General features: G+C 36.6%; 1 protein-coding gene across 2 annotated transcripts in view; it reads right to left on the reverse strand.

Moving 5' to 3' along the window:
* The window catches only part of GABBR2 (gamma-aminobutyric acid type B receptor subunit 2), a 473412-nt gene that overhangs the window by 229608 nt on the left and 224690 nt on the right, over positions 1-19114 (reverse strand). For both annotated transcript variants that reach the window (XM_027679466.1, XM_027679477.1), the window contains exons 6-7: positions 12413-12604; positions 11046-11282 (exon numbers count right to left, since the gene is read on the reverse strand). In XM_027679466.1, the coding sequence (XP_027535267.1) occupies positions 11046-11282; positions 12413-12604 (429 nt within the window). The remainder of the gene's footprint in view (positions 1-11045; positions 11283-12412; positions 12605-19114) is intronic.

Below are 19114 nucleotides of genomic sequence, written 5' to 3' on the forward strand. Positions count from 1 at the left end.
AATACAGTTCTAAAAGCTGACTCCAAAAATACTAAAAAAAAAACTATTTGAAAATATACTGTGCATTTGTCCGCATTAAATGTCATTGTAATACTTAAATTTTCTTGTGTTTCACTAAAATGCTCGCAGGCTCCAAGAATCCTATTTGCAACTGGAGCACCTCTCCAAGGAAGAAAACTAGTTCATCATAGAAATCATGACTGCCAGAAAAGAAGAGCAGTGATGTATGAAAATATAATCCATTGAACATCGGACCTGACAACCCCAGAGCATTTCCAGGCTAAGTCAGCTAATAATGCCACTCTTAACATTGCAGGTGGATTCACACTCAGCAAAATGCTATATTCAAGTTAAGGAATATTTTTGCCTAGAGCTGTCATAAAGATTAACAACAGCAGAGAGTATGTTAATTGGTGAAGCTAAAATTTCAGAAGTACTGCAGTGTGAACAGAGAATTAAAATACAGTTCTGAAAGTTAAGGGTTTTTTGCTGCCCATAAAGTAAAAATGTCACATTGCAAAATATTCCTCAAGGGAAAATTTTGCTTTTAGGTGCACACAAAAATTCCCACCGGGCTAAATTCTAATTCTTGTAACATCAGTGTGGGTCACTTTCACTGAAGACAAAAAAGACTGCTTTCAAAACCTTTTTAAACTCGTCCACTGATGGGGTAACCCAGATGAAAGCAGAACATAAATTAAAGTTTGCCATGCAACTATTCAGCAATGGGAAGAAGTATATTTTACCGAAATCAACTGATCTTTGTGAATGTGGCACAAAAGTTATCACAAAAATGTACTTATTTTATTTCTTCTCTTAGAGTATCCAAATCAGTGTTATAAAAGATAAAAATAAGCATGTTAGAACTAATTTTATCCTTCATAATTTATTTACTAAATGAACCTGCTTTCAGATCTAAGCATATTTAGAAAGATATTTATTATTTGTGTGCTTTATTCATTCTCCAAACTCTCAAGAAAATCAGATGTTGAGAAGATATTAGAGTAGTATGATGACAACCCTTCAGAAAATGGTAGAAATCATATTCTTAAGATTTCGAAATACTGGCTTATGAATAGTCTTCCTATTGCTTCAGCCTTCATAATATTATCTCTATGCTTTGAGATTTCTCGTTCATCTTTTTTCCATGTTTCACATTCCCAGCCAACTGATACCCAGTTAAGAATTACACTGTTGTGCCAAAAGACTATACATAATGAGCACAACTGATCACTAAAATATTCAGCATTTCTTTGATTTACATGATCTGCATTTAAAGTTGCAGGCTTTTATAGTCATCACTAGGCATTACTTCTAAATTGCTATACTCCACCACATCATTTTAATCACTCACAGTTATTTGACATCTGAGTCATGTAATTCCACATAGTATGCTATCTAGACGCATTCTCTAAATGCGCTTGAACAAGCTCTTGAGACTAATCAATCATTACTAACTTAGAGCACTACACCTGATCAACACTCTTAGAATATATTCATTAATTTTAGAAAGCATTTCAGAAGAAGTTTCTTTTAAATTTTCTGTGAATAAAAAGGATTTTAGAATAATATTTTGAGTTGTATTTGCAAATTATTTATTAAAGCACTTTGCTAGGTAAGGACCACCTTCTTCTCACAATGAACTTAAAAGAGCTTTGCCACCAAGTCAAAGAACAGGATCAAACCAGTAAAATCTTACTATACTTTGCCTATGAAGCGAAATAATAATAAAATGCAATGTCTACTAAGAGAAGGGAGAACAATAATACTAAAATTTTGCATCTTTATGGCACATATTGTCCCAAAGAAGTCCTGGTGTAAAGCTAGTAAATAATAATTTCCTTATCCATCTGAAATCTCAGTGAGAGTTTTAGGTACACAGAACAGAATTACCAGAGCTGGAACATTCCCAAGGCAGCAGGGCTAACATCTGTTCTCATGGAAAATAAAACAAGAACTGTAATTCCCTCGAGCACTTAGGAATTCAGTTTTATACTATTTCTAAAATATGTTTTCTTTAAAATAATAGTGGTTTTTAACTCTAGAATCATGACAGAAAGGTATTCAAATCTCAAACTTTAAGCTAAATCAGGTACTTCTGTAGTGCTCTCTTCTAGGAGAGAAAGGAGACAAATCAGGTCTGAGGAAAGAGTTTGCAGATTCAGGTTGATGTAGAATAACTAATCTTGCTGTTCTGACCACTGTACCTACCAAGACAGTATGGTGCACCTGAAGGCTGTACTCTGGTGATTTTCATTCCCAAGAAACTGGGCAGCTGAGGGCTTGGAAATATCCATGTAAGACCACTTTGCTTGTAATTTCAAATGGAGACATAGCAGATAGTAGCATCCCTAAATTTGTCATGCACATTTTTTTCCTTCTCTTAGGGGCACCAAATGCAGGAACAACTATACCACTGAAAAACAGTTACTCTGGAATGTCCGTAATTCATAGATTTTTGCCTATGCTTCATTGCATCACCTGCAAATACGCATTTGGAAATATGGTGCAGCTGTGCCTGCACTAGCCTGCACTTGAGTCACACACCGTCTGCCAAGTAGCCATAAAGCAGCCTAGCTGACTCTTCAGGACCATCAAGATCCATCTAGTAAACCCTTATATTGTCCATCTTCTAAACACATCTGTATCTCAACATATTTCTGTGGAATGATCGTAATCTGTTAGTGATATGCTCTTCAACAAGGACAGTTAAATCAGTTTCAAGAAAAGCACAGTCAGGTGAGAAAATGTTCATTAAATCCTAAGCAGTACTGAGCAAATCAGAAATAGAACAAGAGACACTGGAGACTGGAAACTCAGAACTGCTCAGGGATGCAGATTAGATGAACACCTTCCAGGAAATCTTTTTCCTTCATATTATATTCTCCTAAATGCACCTTCTCCTGCAGTCTTCCTTTCCAGACTTGTTCTTCTCAAAACAAAAAAAAGGTATATGTGGGTAAGGGACACAGCTATGGATACAATTCCTCTCCCAGGGCTTCTCCACCCAGAACTCAGACTCTGCTGACACTTCATCTGTTCCCTCTCTTGGGAAGGGGCAGTCCTCCTTTACAGGCAACATTACTTGAAAGGGACTTGAAATAATTTTAACCTGCATTATGTAATCACAACACTCAAGTTATGATACATAACCCTAGCAAACAGTTGTTTGTTAGGCTACTGTAGTGACTGACACATTATGTGCTACCACAGCTACCAAGAATTGCATCAGGTCACAGGGCAACTAAATAACCTCAGACTTTTCTTTCTCCATCACGCTTCAATTTCCTTCTGTACCTCCCTTAACAGCAATGTTCTAACCTTTCCTTGGGAGGTTGCAGCTGCAGTTTCAGTAAAAGAAAGGGTGACATTTCAAATTAGAACCCTGCAACATTGTCAACATCACATACCTTGGACCACATTTTCCATTTTGGATAATAATTGCAGGAAAGAACTGACAGTTCTTTATAGCATACATTGCAAATCCTTAAGTCTTTCTTATGGTCTTTTGTATGATGAAGAGAGATGTGTATAATCTCTTGCTGATATGGGATAATCACCAGAGATCCACATCTGCCTTTGATCATAAGATACTGACATTTTTTGAAGTCACAGTGTAGGTGAGTGGAGCTACTCCAGGTTTTCTATAAGTTTTAAGAGATGGTATTTCATTGGTACGATTGTTACAAGCGGGTCACTTCTTCATAAGTGTCTGTAGGATTTTATTCTATTACCCTTTTTCAACAGGCACACAAACAACATTTCCTATCTCTTAGAAAAAAAACCCGAAACACCTTGGTGAAGCAGGGCACAGGGCTTTACCGCAGCGGAAGAAGGTACATAACATTTTTCCTTCTTCTTCTACTGAATGCTGAAGGAGTGGCAAAAGAACAGCTTACCTACCTAGTACTTCTGACTAAGTAGAACACAAAAGGCCATGTAATCATCAGGAAAAACAATCTCCTACTTATGCAACAGATACCAGAACCTGTAGTTCCATATTGCATGTCCAAAACATATATGCTGTCCACTCTTTCAGTGTCCTTCCCTTTTCAAACAGCCCTGTGCACCAAACTCAGAGAAACCCAACTGTCAGAGGTAGAAACTGTCTTGAAAACTGTCTTTAAAACCACTGATACTTTCTCCCAGCTTAACTGCTGATCTGGAGTAGAATAGAGAGATCCCAAATTTCACAAATTTAATTTTTTTCTTTAGTCTTTCATCCTTCAAATTCAAGTAATATAGACACAAAACCCAACCAAAAAACAAAAACAGAGCAAAAGAAAAAAAAGTCCAAAAATATAAACCAAAGATGGATTAGAAACAGCTATAAAACAAATCACACTTCAGAAAAAAATAAGGTGATGGAACTACTGAAATGTGCTTGCTTTCTTCAGAAGCTTGCAGAAGAATTACCCTGTGAAGTACAAACCTGCATCATCATTTATACAGTGCAATCACCTTTCCTTGGCTTTTTTTTCTTTATTATTTGTAGGGACTTCCACACTTTGTACACAAAATAGCAACAAAGAAAGCTTCTAGGGCATATTAAACATTATGTTGACCACTATCTAGATACAGAAAAAATTAAGTACAAAGCAGAGGAAGCTAAGAGATGGTAGCCAGAAAATATTTCACTAGCTTTTCTGTAAATGTATGTTGTTCATTTATTTTCATCAAATATCCAGCTATTAAAATGACAGATGCTGCAGTAAGTGTTCCACAACTTCAGACTAAAGCCTTTTTTCCTTTGACACCTCCTATAACTATTAAATCATCAACTGCTGATTAGCTTGAGGGCTAATCTTTGAAATGTCATAGTTAATTTCAGTTCTCACTTTAAAAAGTTAGGATTTCCTTCTGGATGCAGTTTTACACTGTTGGCAGATGAAAACATTTGCACTGAATTTTCCTAATGAGCAAACATTGTTTATGACCTTACGCAAACTTGCTGATGGCTTACTTTAAGAGCTCTCTATTTTGAGGAGTCTCCTAAATGAACCGGTCAGACAGAAAGCAAATTAGTTCACCAACCCAGTTCACTCATCTCACTTGCTCATCTGAGTTGGATAATGCACTGGAAGTCTAGAGGGAGTAAAGAAGTAAGAGATTTACCATGTTTATCTGCGCTCAGTTAAACTGAGATTCAAAATTCAGGAAAAACAAAAAGCTGTGTAGGGGGTGTTGCACACAGCCAGACCCCAAGTATTTTTCTCTCTTGTGCTGCACAAGAAATTCCATAATAGGAATTGAGTTCTGGAAAATCAAAAGACAACGCAAGGTATTAAAGTCAGCATAGTTCACATTCATAAACCATGGGTCTAGGTGTGGAAAACAAACAGATTTGCCAAGAGTCACTGGGGTTGTGAGCATCTCCATGTGTGTGCATACATACATATAGATTCCTATGTGTTTTGCTAGCTTATTGTACTCCCTCAAATCACCCCATTCGTATTAATGTCCAATTACATATTTTCAAATGCTCAAAATTAAGTCAAATTCATTTGAACACCTAAAAGCATTTCTCAGGAAGAGATGTTAAGTATTCCATTGCACACTAAACCTCCACCTCTCCCACTCCCCTTTATAAAATTAAACGTATTTTTAAAGCTCTATTCCAGATTAACAAGAAGTTGCTTGTTTGAAACTTCTGCCCTCACCCTAATACTATTTACCCTACCTCAGGCACGTCAACAAAGAAAATTTTACTGCAGGTATAAATAGCTCTTGAGGCTTGATTCAGAACTATTCAACCAAAATTAGCCTCACTGATCAATGCCACTACAGAAATGTTTGTTGGACTCCCATATTAAGCATAAGTTCACCTTGCTGAAGTCCATGCTAATTTTATCTGAATCTCTGCTAAAGACCGACACATTTTTTTAATTTAACCATTTAAGGTATGTTATTTTTCCAGTATGACATGAAATAAATACTTTCTCCCTGTTCCTATTCTGATGCTAACATCTCCTGTATTTCTGAGACTGATGTACAGCACAGTAGCTACTGAAACCTGGAAAGGGGGGGTAAGTTGCTAAGATAAATCTTCAGAAACAATCAGCATCAAAATAGAAAGTGAACTTCATATAAAGAAGCATTTTTCCGGTTATGAAACATGACTGGATCCCTTCAAATGCAGGATGCCAGGGACAGACTTGAAAGCTATTTCATGGCTGTGGTTTCAATTGTGCAGCAGCTACTGTGATGGAATTTTATCCTACTGTGCTAGAGCCTTTGGCTCACATAAAAGGAAAAGACAACACTGTATTTAATTTTCTCTCTCCTCCACTGCAATACTTTTTCCATTACACAGAAAAAAAAGAAGGCCATAAGGATGAGAAATAAATTAACAAATTTGAAACCTGATTTATAATAGCAAATAATAGCAATAATTGCAAGGAGTAGAATACCCCACTGCAACAGTTATAAGACTTCAGGTATAAAACAGTGAGAATGGTAACATTCATGACTTCACATAAGTGACAAAGGTGAAGCAAAAAGAAAATTAGAGAAAAACATTTTTAAAAAGCAGTGACATTTTTTGCATCAAAAAGGAATTAAAAACTACCTCGAACATGCACTGTATTTTTCCCTCTACCTGGCTACCCCATGGAACCAATACGAACTTCTACCATCCTGAGAACAAATGATGTATTTAATACACCAGCCTTTCAGTAGCTACAGGGGACACGCAAGAAAACTGGAGAGGGACTATTTATAAGAGGATGTAGGGATAGGACAAGGGGGAAAGGATTCAAACTTCAAGGGAGTAGGTTTAGTTAAATATTAGGAACAAATTCTTTATTGTGAGGGTGGTGAGATAAAGGAACAGGCTGCCCAGAGAAGTTGTGGATGCCCCATCCCTGGAAGTGTTCAAGGTCGGGTTTAAAGGGGGTTTCAGCATCCCTATCTAGAGATAGGGTGTCCCTGCCCATGGCAGTGGGGTTGGAACTAGATGACCTTTAAGGTTCTTTCCAACCCAAACCATTCTATGACATCTTCCCAGGTATAATTAACCTTTTTTTTGCTAACAAATATCAATGATGCTGTAATTGTAAGTGTATTGATGCTTTTAAAAAGAGAAAAAACGGAAAAAAATTACTAAAACAAAATCCTTCTGTTCTCTAGATGAATTTCAATTCAGTATACACTAAATATTACTTGATATCCTGAGAAGATAGCACTAATTCTTCACTAATTTTTAAGCCTACAAGCTAGGTAGTACTATTATGGTAGTACTTCACAAAATAAAGTTTGACTTTTCTTCTTCTCTTTTTTAATTATCCTTTAGACAAACAATCTTGCTTAGGAGAATTATTCTAGCTCTGTGGAAAATTCTCTTTGACTTTCATACATACTTGATGAGCATCTTATAGGTAGCATGCTATAAGCTTCTGAGTAATTGAAATGAAGATATATACATATCCCAGATATATATTTTGTCTCCCACCACTTTATCACTCTGTACTGATTCCAAGTAGTAACAGAGACCTCAGTAGATCCTCCAACTCTAAATTACTTTCATTGCTTCTACCAACTATATAAGGGAACTCCTCAAACATTTAAACTGTGTCAAAATAAATTGTTTGAATACTTCTCATCTTCCATTTTCTAACACTTAGGTTATCAGAAAGAATTTGTACTATTTGAGAAAAGGGATATATTTAGCAAGGAAACAGGCACCTTGCACTTTATAAAGCACTAAGGTGGTAGTGTTGCCTTCACTTTACACAACTGACTTTACCTGAATTAGGAAAAGTGGAAAAATATTGTCCAAAACCTTTTAAGGTATTTTCCCATTTCAATAACTTTCCCATTTATAAATAATTAAGTGCTCTGATAACCAAAGAATTAGAAAAATGTACACCATGGAGACCAAGCTAGTCCCAAATCAAAAGAACTCTAGTCCTGAAAGCTGGTCGCTGCAGATGGACCATTCTAACCACACAACACCTTACTCAATTAGAAAACAGATACCACCAGTGAATCTGACTCCAGAATTAGAGTATTTAGATTAACAAAACTGTAGGAACATCCCTGTAGGTCTTTTGTTTGTTTATATTTCATTTCTTACCACAAAGTCCTTTTGTACCTGTAAAACAGTGTCTAGTTTATCTTTGAAAAAGTGTAGCAGTAACTGTATTACTATTTTCTGATAAGACACCAAATTTATGTTTCCTTGCTCTCTATTCAAAATATATAAGAAATCTATATGGTAAACATGACTTTGATATGCACAGATAATCAGATAAAGACAAAGGAAAAATAACAGAAGGAATCAATTTGCTAAGAAAAAAACAATTCCAGAAAGAGAGCAGAACTCTCAGGAATATTTAATGAATGTCCATAATTTTTTTCCAATAGATTTCTGACAGCAGAATTAAAATAAATAACACTTATGCACTGAGTTTCTGATGCATAAAAATAGGATTAGTCATGTCAAGTCTCTGGACAATAGCCTTAACTGTTTTCTAAATGTTTCCTCCTAGAAAATAAAGGAAAAAATAACAGAAAACTGAAAGAATGATATTCTGTATAATCAGGAACTAGTACATTTCATCCCAACAAGACTTTTCAAAATTATTTAAAAATTCCACAAAACACATCACTCAACAGTGTGGTTTGCTATAAATAATTTCAAAGAAAATGAAAACTTGGTAAAGGGATTTATTATTTATGACACAACAGTGTTTTTGATATCATATTCACAGAAAGCATAAAGAAAGATGCCTCTACTTAATAGATTTTACATTTTTAGATTCTTAGCTACAGCTTCTTGTCTATCCTCTCTTACCTAATAAATAACATCACAGTTTACAATATTATTGGATGAGGTTTTGAATATTGATAAAATTTAGTCCTTTTTATGTCTTCTGTTTTTTTCAGAAACTCATTTTATATTGGCATAGATACTCTTGAAAAAAGGAATGTCCCTTCCCTGTTTAGAAGAAGTTTCTATACTAAAATATATTTTCTGGAAGAAAAAAAAATTAGATTTGGCACTCCAAGACTTAAAACTTATATTCCAGTAAAAGTTTTAAATTAGGTCAAAAATTACAGCAGTTTATTACACTGAAGAATAAAAAGTTTAAAAATATTTCTGGTACAAATCAATCTGTTCCTTCAACTTTCTGAACACTTCAATGAAAGACATTTAATAGCTCCTCTAAAACATTTTTTTTTCTGTACTGTCTAGAAAAACCTGAGTATCATTTGTTCTAATTATGTCCTAAGAAAGTGTAGCTGCTACAGATTTTTTTCTCTCCATATCTTTCACTTTAAAATGTTTTTGTGAATTACGGGAACAGGAACCATGATCCTTGTATGTACCAGATTTGGGCTGTGCATTGTCATTATGACTTGGTAGAACAATGTTAATGAGAAATATTTTACAAAGCACCTCAGACATGCACTAAATACAGTGAATAATCATGCAGCAATTTCTTTGAAAACCATTATACCTGAAAGAATAAAATAAGTAAACCACTGAATATCCTTGGTGAAGCTTTGATTCATTCACTCCCTAAAGGGATGTGTGTGAGGTTTTGCTGATGTCCCTGAAACTAATGAAAAAACAGGTTTCTTTCAGTCTCAGAGATTTTGGGTTTGGTTTTGTTGGATTTTTGGAGGGGGAGCAGTAAAGGGCAAGTAAGCAGTGCTAATGAAATCTATCAACGTGACCATAATTGCCTGCAAAACTTAGCAGGAGACAAAAAGGCTAAGACAAGGAAAGGAAAACAAAAACCGAACAAAAAAAAGGAACTACATAGCAGTATGCAATTTCAAGCTTATTGATAAATGCTGTCCCTGTAGAGTCTGGTTCATAGCTGCTACTTATCAAAGATCCAATCCTACTACGGATGCAATGGGATAGCAAATTCTTTCATTGAAACCTTCAGTCAAATCCTAAATTAGTTTCAATTGTGCCATTACGCCAAAGGCTTCTTCGGCAATTAACAAGAACACAAAAAGTTGAGCCTTAATGCCCCATTGATGTCTGTATGTAGACATTTGCTCCTTGAACCAATTTCTGACATGTATGACAGTATTAGTTCTGCTACTTCAATATGTTTTGAGGTTAATTGATACCCAAGACAGTTTAAATTAACATGGGGACAGAACCCAATCAGTTACTGCCAATCTTCTCCATGATCTTTCTAGGAGGGTGCTCTGCTGTGTACCACTGAAATATACATTTCTTCAAAACATTGATTTCCTTATCTAGCCATGTTGCAGTCCAAGTACACTGTTTAACAAAGCATGTTCCAGTGAGTTCCTTCTTTGATGCTATTGGAAACTCTGAAGACTATTTTCCCTGAAAGAGAGTCTGCTCATCTCTCTTGGTGAGCTCTGCAGACTTCTGAACACATATGCACCAGTAACTTCTGACTGATGGCACCTCAGATACAATTAAGTAATTAAGAATGAAGAATGCAAATAAATAAATAATTACAATGGATTGGCAATGGTGCAATTAAAATCAGAAGATACTACTGTATAAGACCAGTTCTTCTTCAGTCACAGTCAGCATGCTTTATACTTGACTGTGAGAAATACAAATGATAAATAAATTTAAATCACAATTGAAGTATGTTGCAAGAATATCTAGGATGTTCAGCACTGGAGTTAGAGATGGTGTACTATAACCTATTAACAAAAATTAACAATGGAGGGAAATATGTATTCTCAGATCTCATTCCATCTACTCCTTAACTGCTAAACATTCACTTCGGTCACTGCATCTTGTAACACTTGTGGTTCCCTTGAGACCATTCTGAATTCTTAATTCAAACAACATTCATGCTTAAAAATTTGATAACTGAAGAATTGTACAGTGTCATCATTTGGCATCAGAAGACAGGTAATGCGCAAGAGTCTCAAGGCAACGACGTTAATTTTTAATATAAAGTAGAACTGTGGAAGCTCTAAAGATAGAAGAAATACACAACTGTTTTTCAAGAGTACTTAATATTTAACACTTGTTCCAACTACTGACACAGAATCACAAGCCTCCTCCACCCCATAATTATCTGATTTGGACCTACCGTTACTCCAAAGAAGTTGGTTTCATTCATAGCATCCAGGAAAATTTTGCCAAGTTTGTGATTTGTGTAGTTAAAATCTTCAATTTTTTGGTGTTTGGTGGTGGCATTCAGATACTTCATTGCCCTCTGCAGGGTCTTGGCAATCACCCATATTCCATCATAGGCATAACCATGAAATTTGCTGGATTGTCCATCACCACGCTTAGCATTGTATTCCTTTTCGTATTGCTGTGGAGTCTGCAGAGGAGAAAAAAACTGTTTTACCTCAATACTTAACATGTTACAGAGTTGCATCCAAACTAACACCTCAGACTGCACCCTCCTATTTAGAGACATGCATGACTAATACAGAAAAGGTTGCAAAACAAAAATTATGAAAGAAACTAAAATTCAAAAAACATGTGCTGTCTGACTTATAAAACTGCTGGTGAGACTGGGAGAAAGATCTAGAAGACAGAGAGACTGAAAGCAGCTGTGCTGCTTCACTATATGAAGAACAACTTGCTTTATTTTGCTTTTGTACAAAAGGCTTTAGTTCAATCAAAACTACCAGTGTACTGGTGAGCTATAATACTTGAACAGAGAATAGGTCTGTATCCCTGCAAATTATTGGTCTGATTACACTTTACAGGATAATGCAAATCAAATAACCTTTACTTAAGCAACCACTTGCTTAATATGAAATTATCCGAGTGGCAATTTGTCTATGTTTTACAAGTTCACTTATTCTTGATGGTGTGCTCTCTTATGATGAGTTGCCTTTCAGTAAAGTTGCCATTCATGCTCACTCAGCAAGGCATGAAAGGCACATGGAAAAAAAGATGAAAAGCAGCAAAATCAGGCGTGTTTATTCATTGGTCAGAGTTTGTATGGATTTCTTCTGTGATCAAATGTTATGTGCTTTATGGAAATACCACATATTTATATATTAAAAACAAGCCTCACCTACTGCCCTCTAGTACTGAAAGGCACAAATCATCATCGAAATTAGTTGTTTGCAGGAATAGGTTTAAATATAAAAGTTTTCTCTTTCTGTGCTCAACCATTTAACTTGACATAACACAGCACTATACTGTAATTATAATTCAAGCTTTAATGTACATTTGGCTATAATGTTCATACAGGGAGAAGAGGACAGATTTGAAGCAAGGGACTTTAGTGTTTTCTTACCCTGTAGAGAATTTGAATTGATTTTTAAATATTTAAAAATTGCAAACCAGTGAAAAGATGAGACTAACCATGATGACTGCCAGGGCTCTCGGTAGAAGAATCATTTAGCTTCACCTCCCTTCTTGGTACTTTATTGTGCCAACACACTGGAGAGGCAACTGGTGGTATAATAAAATAGATGGAGGAAAAATACTAACCCTTCCTGATATAGTCTTTGATGTTTTTGAGCTGAGAGGCTCAAAATCCACTCCAATATAACCTTCCATGGCTGCAAGAAGATTTTTACTGAGACACTGTGAGGAATTAATCCAGGATTCCCACCAAAGGTTTTCATACCACCCTGGAATAATCCACAGATATTTGCTGCCATACATTTCTTCATCATAAGCCTGTAAATAAAGAAAAACAGAAAAGATAATAGTCATTGTAGTAGAGGTATTTAACATAAAAGTAATTGCTTTCTGTTAGCGTTTTTTTCCTTATTAATGAAATTATGGCATAAGCAAAGGACCCACAAGTATTTTGAACAGTTTAGAATAGTCACTTCCTAATAATGAAGACTCTTTTCTGGAAGACTCCTGCCTTTAGAATATAGGAAATTAGAAGAGAATTTACTAAATCCTGTTCTGCTTTCAGTAGACCATTTCTTCAAAAACAGAAAACTGAAACTATATTCTAAATCAAGGGAGTTAAAGAGAAACACTGGCAGAAGGCACAGTTGTGCACAGAAAATTCTTCATAACACATCGAGTACATGAGCGATAGGACCATCACCATGCTACCACATTTAAACTAAGTTATTATCACCCTTATATCAACCTAAAGACTACATAAACTAAGATTAGGTTAAACAAGAAAACTTGGATCGTAGGCACCATCAAATCACAATGTGGCAAAGATGAGTTAGAAGTGGTGCTAAAACAGAGACCGCAGAGTTTCTTCTAAGGAGTATGAATCAATAATAAATTGATAAAGTGAAATCTTAGTGATTTCTTTTTTTTTAGCAAGAAATTTCTTCATGTGAAATTCTGTACTGCTTGAATACTGAATACAGCCCACTGTACTCCAAGACACTGAGGTGGTGGTTATCTCTTTTCAATACTTAGCAGATATATATAACTGGAAACAGAAATACTTTCTTAGTCAGGCACATATGCTGTTGTACCTAAAAGCTGATCTATTCACAACAGATATTCTTTTTCATTGTGAGGAGTGTTCTAGGATAAAATTAGCAAGTTTTATCTCAGATGTTTCTCTCACTGTCTTGCAACTAGATATTTTTCTTTTGACATTTCAATCAGACTCTATTTCAAAACAGTACATTTCATGCTTCTTGGGCTCCTAATAGAAGCAATACTGGAGATAGAAAGCATAAGACAAAAATTCCAATTTTTAGAAATACATGGCACAAGCTTAGAGCTCTTAATAGGAAAGTGGCAACATTTTCACAGAAAATATTACAGAAGGAGGAAATTATAAGAATGCAAACAGGACATATTAGTCATTCAGAAATAACTGTTTTGAAAAGTATCTCAAAGATCATACAAAAAGTGTATCAGATTGAATAGCAGAAAATATGAAATAGGGCAACCTCCTAAATATGTTAATACCTAAATTAAAAATGGGCTTTAAATCTGTGAAGTCTATTCTAGTGGTGCCAACTCAGTTCATAACTGTATTGTGCACAAAGGAGATTTGTTTGGCCCCTGGTTGCAGGAGCTTTTGTTCAGACAAAATCAAATTTAATGCATTTGTATACAATGCTGTTCAAAGTCCTCATGTCTGAAACCTCGTGTCTTGCATCTTATATCTTGCTGTATTGGGTTTCTGTGGCCTGGTTTTGGTAATGGGGGGCCTACAGGGGTGGCTTCTATGAGAAGCTGACAGAAGCTTCCCCCATGTCCTGCAGAGCCAATGCCAGCCAGCTCCAGGGACAGACCCACTGCTGGCCGAGGCTGAGGCAATCAGGAATGATAGTAACATTTTTGTGATAAAAATAAGAAGGAAAAAAAAAATCTCATTGAGCAGTTGAAAAATGCAGCCAGAGGAAAGTGGAGTGAGAACATTGGAACAACTCTGCAGGCACCAAGGTCAGTGGAGAAGGAAGTGGAGGAGGTGCTCCAGGTGCTGGAGCTGAGGCCCCTGTAGCCCGTGGTGCAGACCATGGTGGAGCAGCTCCAGCCCATGGAGGACCACAGGAATGCAGAGATCCACCTGCAGCCCATGGTGGAGCCCATGTTGGAGCAGGTGGATGCCCAAAGAAGACTGTGACCCCGTGGGAGGCCCAAGATGGAGCAGGGTCCTGGTAGGGACCTGCTGACCGATGGAAAGAGGAGCCCACACTAGAGCAGGTTTTCCTGGTAGGACTTGTGGCCCTGTGGGGGACCCATGCTGAAGCAGCCTGTGCCTGAAGGACTGCACCCTGTGGAAAAACGACCCACATGGCAACAGTTTGTGCAGAATTGTTGCCTGTGGGATGGACTCATGCCGGAGAAGTTTGTGAAGGACTATGTCCCATGGGAGGGACCCCAGAGGAAGCAGGGGAAGGACTCCTCTCCCTGAGCAGTGGAAGAAACAACTGACCATAACACCCATTCCCCATCTCCCTGCACTGCTGGGGGCGAGGAGGAAGAACTTGGAAGGAGGGAGAGGTGAGGGGAAGGTGTTTTTAAGATTTGTGTTACTTCTCATTCTTCTGCTCTGATTCTGTTAGTAAACAATTTAATTAATATCCCCACTTTGAGTCTGTTTTGCCCATGATGGTGATCAGTAAGTGATCTCTCCTGGTCCTTATCTCAACTCATGAACCCTTTGTTATATTTTCTCTCCTCTGTCCATTTGCAGAGGGGAGTGAGAGAGCAGCTTCAGTGGGCATCTGGCATCCAGCCAGGGTCAACCCACTACACTTACTTATTCCACAGTCACAGAACCATATAATATACTGAGTTGGAATCCGCAGAAATAGTTCGTCTTTCTCTTACTCATTAATTCTACCCTTCCAGAAATACATCTGCTTTTGTCCCCCTGCCCTTCTCCACTCCTGCCACAGCTATGGCAACACTGCATCCCAGATCCACGTGGGTGGAAAACAGCAATCCCATCCTGCAGTACTTCCTTAGGTGTAAAAGAGTTTCCATTACACAATTAGGTTATTCAAGACCTTTCAGTGACACAGTGTCCTTTATTTGACAGTTTTCAAATCACTAAGGATACAAACTGACACAGAATAGTGCTTTTACAGAAGGACAAACTTATGTAGCTTCCCCCTGCTCTATAGAGATTAAAGTATCAAATTGTGTGTTACCAGAAAGTATTGGCTGTGAACTATTCTGAAATTAGAGCTATTGGAAATTTTCTGTTTGCATAAGCACTTGAACTGTTTCCTGCATAATCTCTGAATGCCCTGGGATATGTGATGAAAACTGAATGTTTCAAAAAAGCCAGGAACTCCATCCTGGAAATGAAGGATCATTCCCAACATGTGTGCACTGAAAGTCTGGTTGCACTATCACATTTCTGCAATAATTTGGTTTAATAAAAACCCAAACAAACACTTGATGAGCTGGCAGCTCATCGTTAGAGATATGGTGACATGGCAGAGCTTGAAGAGTAGTCTGGGGAAGGCAAAGGAAGGAAGAAAATCAGCTCCTCTATGGCTGAGTACCATGACCATGCAGTCATTTTTCTAGTGACAGCACAGATGATAGCATTCAGGTATTTCAGTGTTTGGGTTCCAGAAGACTTAACTGCAAAATAATGCTTTTTGCCACCCTTTCCTCCCTGTTCAATCAGTTAAATGGAGATGATTTTGATGCTTAAAAGATACAACTACTTGAAATACGTGGACCTTTGCTGAACTGTCTGAATGCATGCAGACCAATTCTTACAAGTTTTAGTTTCTAAGGGAAGATTTTTTGACACACAAGAGAAAGGTGAGGAAGGTTCACAAGTACTTTGTACCACCAGAACAGCATATATCTTCCCTACTTTTTCTCTCATGCCCTGTGTAGGCTGCAAAGCTCTGAGTTGCTGTCAAACAGCCAGGAAACTGTCACTGACAATTTTTACCCTTGTGAAATTGAATTTTTATTTTTTCTTTTTAAACTTTTTAAAGTTTAAAAAGACAGATTTGTGTTTCAATTAATAAAGAGATGCTTATTTACAGCAAAAAAATTTCTGTAAGAGATCTTTCTTATGTGTAGTAAACAATTACTGGCAATTTGTTGATTGCTGTAGTATTAAGTTTTGAACAAAAAACTCTAATTTCTATTCCATGAAAAACATCAAATTCATCCCACTGAGGTGGAAATGACATTACAAAGCTAATATTTCCCATAGAACTAAAATTGCTTACTGTTTTTGACAGTAGTGTTAAATGAACAACAAAGCTTATTTAAATCATTGTAGGAAACACCTCCTAACATTCACTTTGGCTTGAACCAGTCTTGTCCGGTTTTAAAGTCTGTCATTGAATTATACAGTCTTTTAGTACATTTATTATGTGGGTGTCAGTCCCTTCCAAATAACAAGCAATACAACAAGAGGAAACGGTCTGAAGTTGCACCAGGGAAAGTTTAGATTGGGTATTAAGAAAGATTTCTTCACTGAAAGGATTATCAAGAAACAAGGAAGTGGTTGGGTCATCATGCCTGAAGGTATTTAAAAGATGTCGCACTTTGAGACATGGTTTAGTGGTGGATTTGGCAGTGCTGGGTTAATTATACTTGATAACCTTACAGATCTTTTCCAACCTAAATGATTCTATGATTCTAAATAAACTCAAATGAATGGATATCCTGAGGAAACTTCACAGCATATGACTGTTGAATCCAGGCAGAAAAGTGAGGCAGACTTTAAAGATTTTATCACCTACATAAGTCATTAGCAAGTAATATTCAGGTTATAACCACAATCAGAAAAAAAAAGAATAAAGCTTGCACTCGTGAAATAACATCTTCTTTTAATAAACTCAAAGCCTTTCTCTAGCTGACATCAGTCACCCTGCAAAATATAATAGGGAATCACAAGTGAAACCTATCCAAAGATAAACCTGGAAAAGAGGGGTTAAAAACCTTGACATATCTAAATTATTGTGTTTTTAGACATATATCTGTAGGAGTGCATGAGTCAACAATATATTTTATGACTAATAACAAGCTCTCTGACATATCGTAGTGCATTAAGATATAAATGACCTACTTTGAACTGCCCTCTCCTGCATATAGTCTTCTTCTGAAACTCTCAAATAAATACATTTATACAAGTCTAAATACAAGATCTCTCAGATTTATCTAGGCTTCAGAAAAATCCACCTTTTTATTTTTGACACTAATGTACGTTAGAAGCAGCCATCATTCTTCAAACCCCTCAGAGTTATGCACGTCTCCCATGTTCATATCAAACCATAGCCACAGAAAGCTCTGGTGGGGGTTTGTATGAAAGAGACATCCTCTCCCTGAAATCCTTCATACTAGAGTGATGCAGAGGAGAGGACAGCCTGCTTCTCCAAGGGCTTCTAGGATTTCTTCAGTGGCCTCACATGCACGTGGACTTAGAAAAGAATTATAGAGGAAGACAACTAGAAATAAGGGCAGTTGCATAAACAAGACCAATCTCTTGCTGACGTTGGATTGCAAGACAGTTCTGACCAGGATCCCTCAGCTGGGGAAATGCAGCCCAACTCCAAGAGATCTGAAGAGGAGCTGGGCTGCGAAGGACTATTCTTTCTTCCAGGAATGAAAAAATAGCATATTATCTCTGTCAATCCAAGTTAAATGCCAGAACAAAAAGATCTATATACAAAGACCTAGAGATGAGAAGAATGAAAAATAAAAGAATACTTTTCATTTCCTTTTGGATGAAAACAGATTTTGTTCCTTCCAAATATACTCTAAAATTTACTTTCCAAATTTTGCCATCAACTGGGACAGCTGCTGAGTATGAGCCAAAATGCATCTGGGCACACATAGCACTCAGATTTTGAATTTCTGCCTTTCCTTTCTTTTCTTGGATAGGTAACTGTCTCCCTAAGTGAACACTAAAAAACACCCTCTGAAATTTAGATGCCATCATTATTGTTTTTCCATTATATTTATTGTGTTCTTGGATCATACAGATTAATCACATTATTTAGACTAAGAATTCAATACCAATACAAAATTTAGGTCATTAAAATCTGCCTCTTTGGGATTTTTTTTTTTTCAGGAAGGTACAAATATAGATCCACGTTTTAATCCTGCTACTTCCAATGGCAATAACAGCGTGTATGTTTGCAGCCCATTCGCACACACAAACAAATGGTGAGGATAGGGAATTTTATATTTGCTGATGCTACTATAAGATTTTAATTAAAAAAAATATTTTTTACAAACTAATTAATTTTCTTTCATGTAATACCTGTAATATGTACAGCAGTCAGACAGGGATGGCAACTATACAATTAGCAACATTTTCAGTAGCAGGAATTACTGGTGTTGCTGAGTTCTGATGTATAGGAACTGGCTTGAATTTCTTATTCTTTCAAAGCTAACCATGCAAAACCGCATACACCCAGATATTACCGCCAGAACACAACTCTTAAACGTGATTCAAAACTTGTGGTTCTCTATATCTGCCGCTACATATACAAGTATTTCCCTGGATCTGATGTGAAGAGAAACGTTCAAATTCGATTTGGCATTTAATTCCTGTACAGGAAAGAAATAAGAAGAAGCTAACCTTGCAGTCCATACCTAAATTCCACTGAGGTCAAGTACAAAGTATTTTATTGAAAGAGAATGGAGCTAAGCATGTCTAACCTTTTTTTAGGATATAAATCTTCACAGAACCAAACTCCATGAAGAAATGTTTATGCTAAAGTTACTTTTTATTCAAATGTAGCACATTCTTTATTCTGATAA

The sequence above is a fragment of the Neopelma chrysocephalum genome, unplaced genomic scaffold (assembly GCF_003984885.1).
Source record: "Neopelma chrysocephalum unplaced genomic scaffold, ASM398488v2 Primary Assembly neopelma1_22b, whole genome shotgun sequence".
NCBI classification, from domain to species: Eukaryota; Metazoa; Chordata; class Aves; order Passeriformes; family Pipridae; genus Neopelma; species Neopelma chrysocephalum.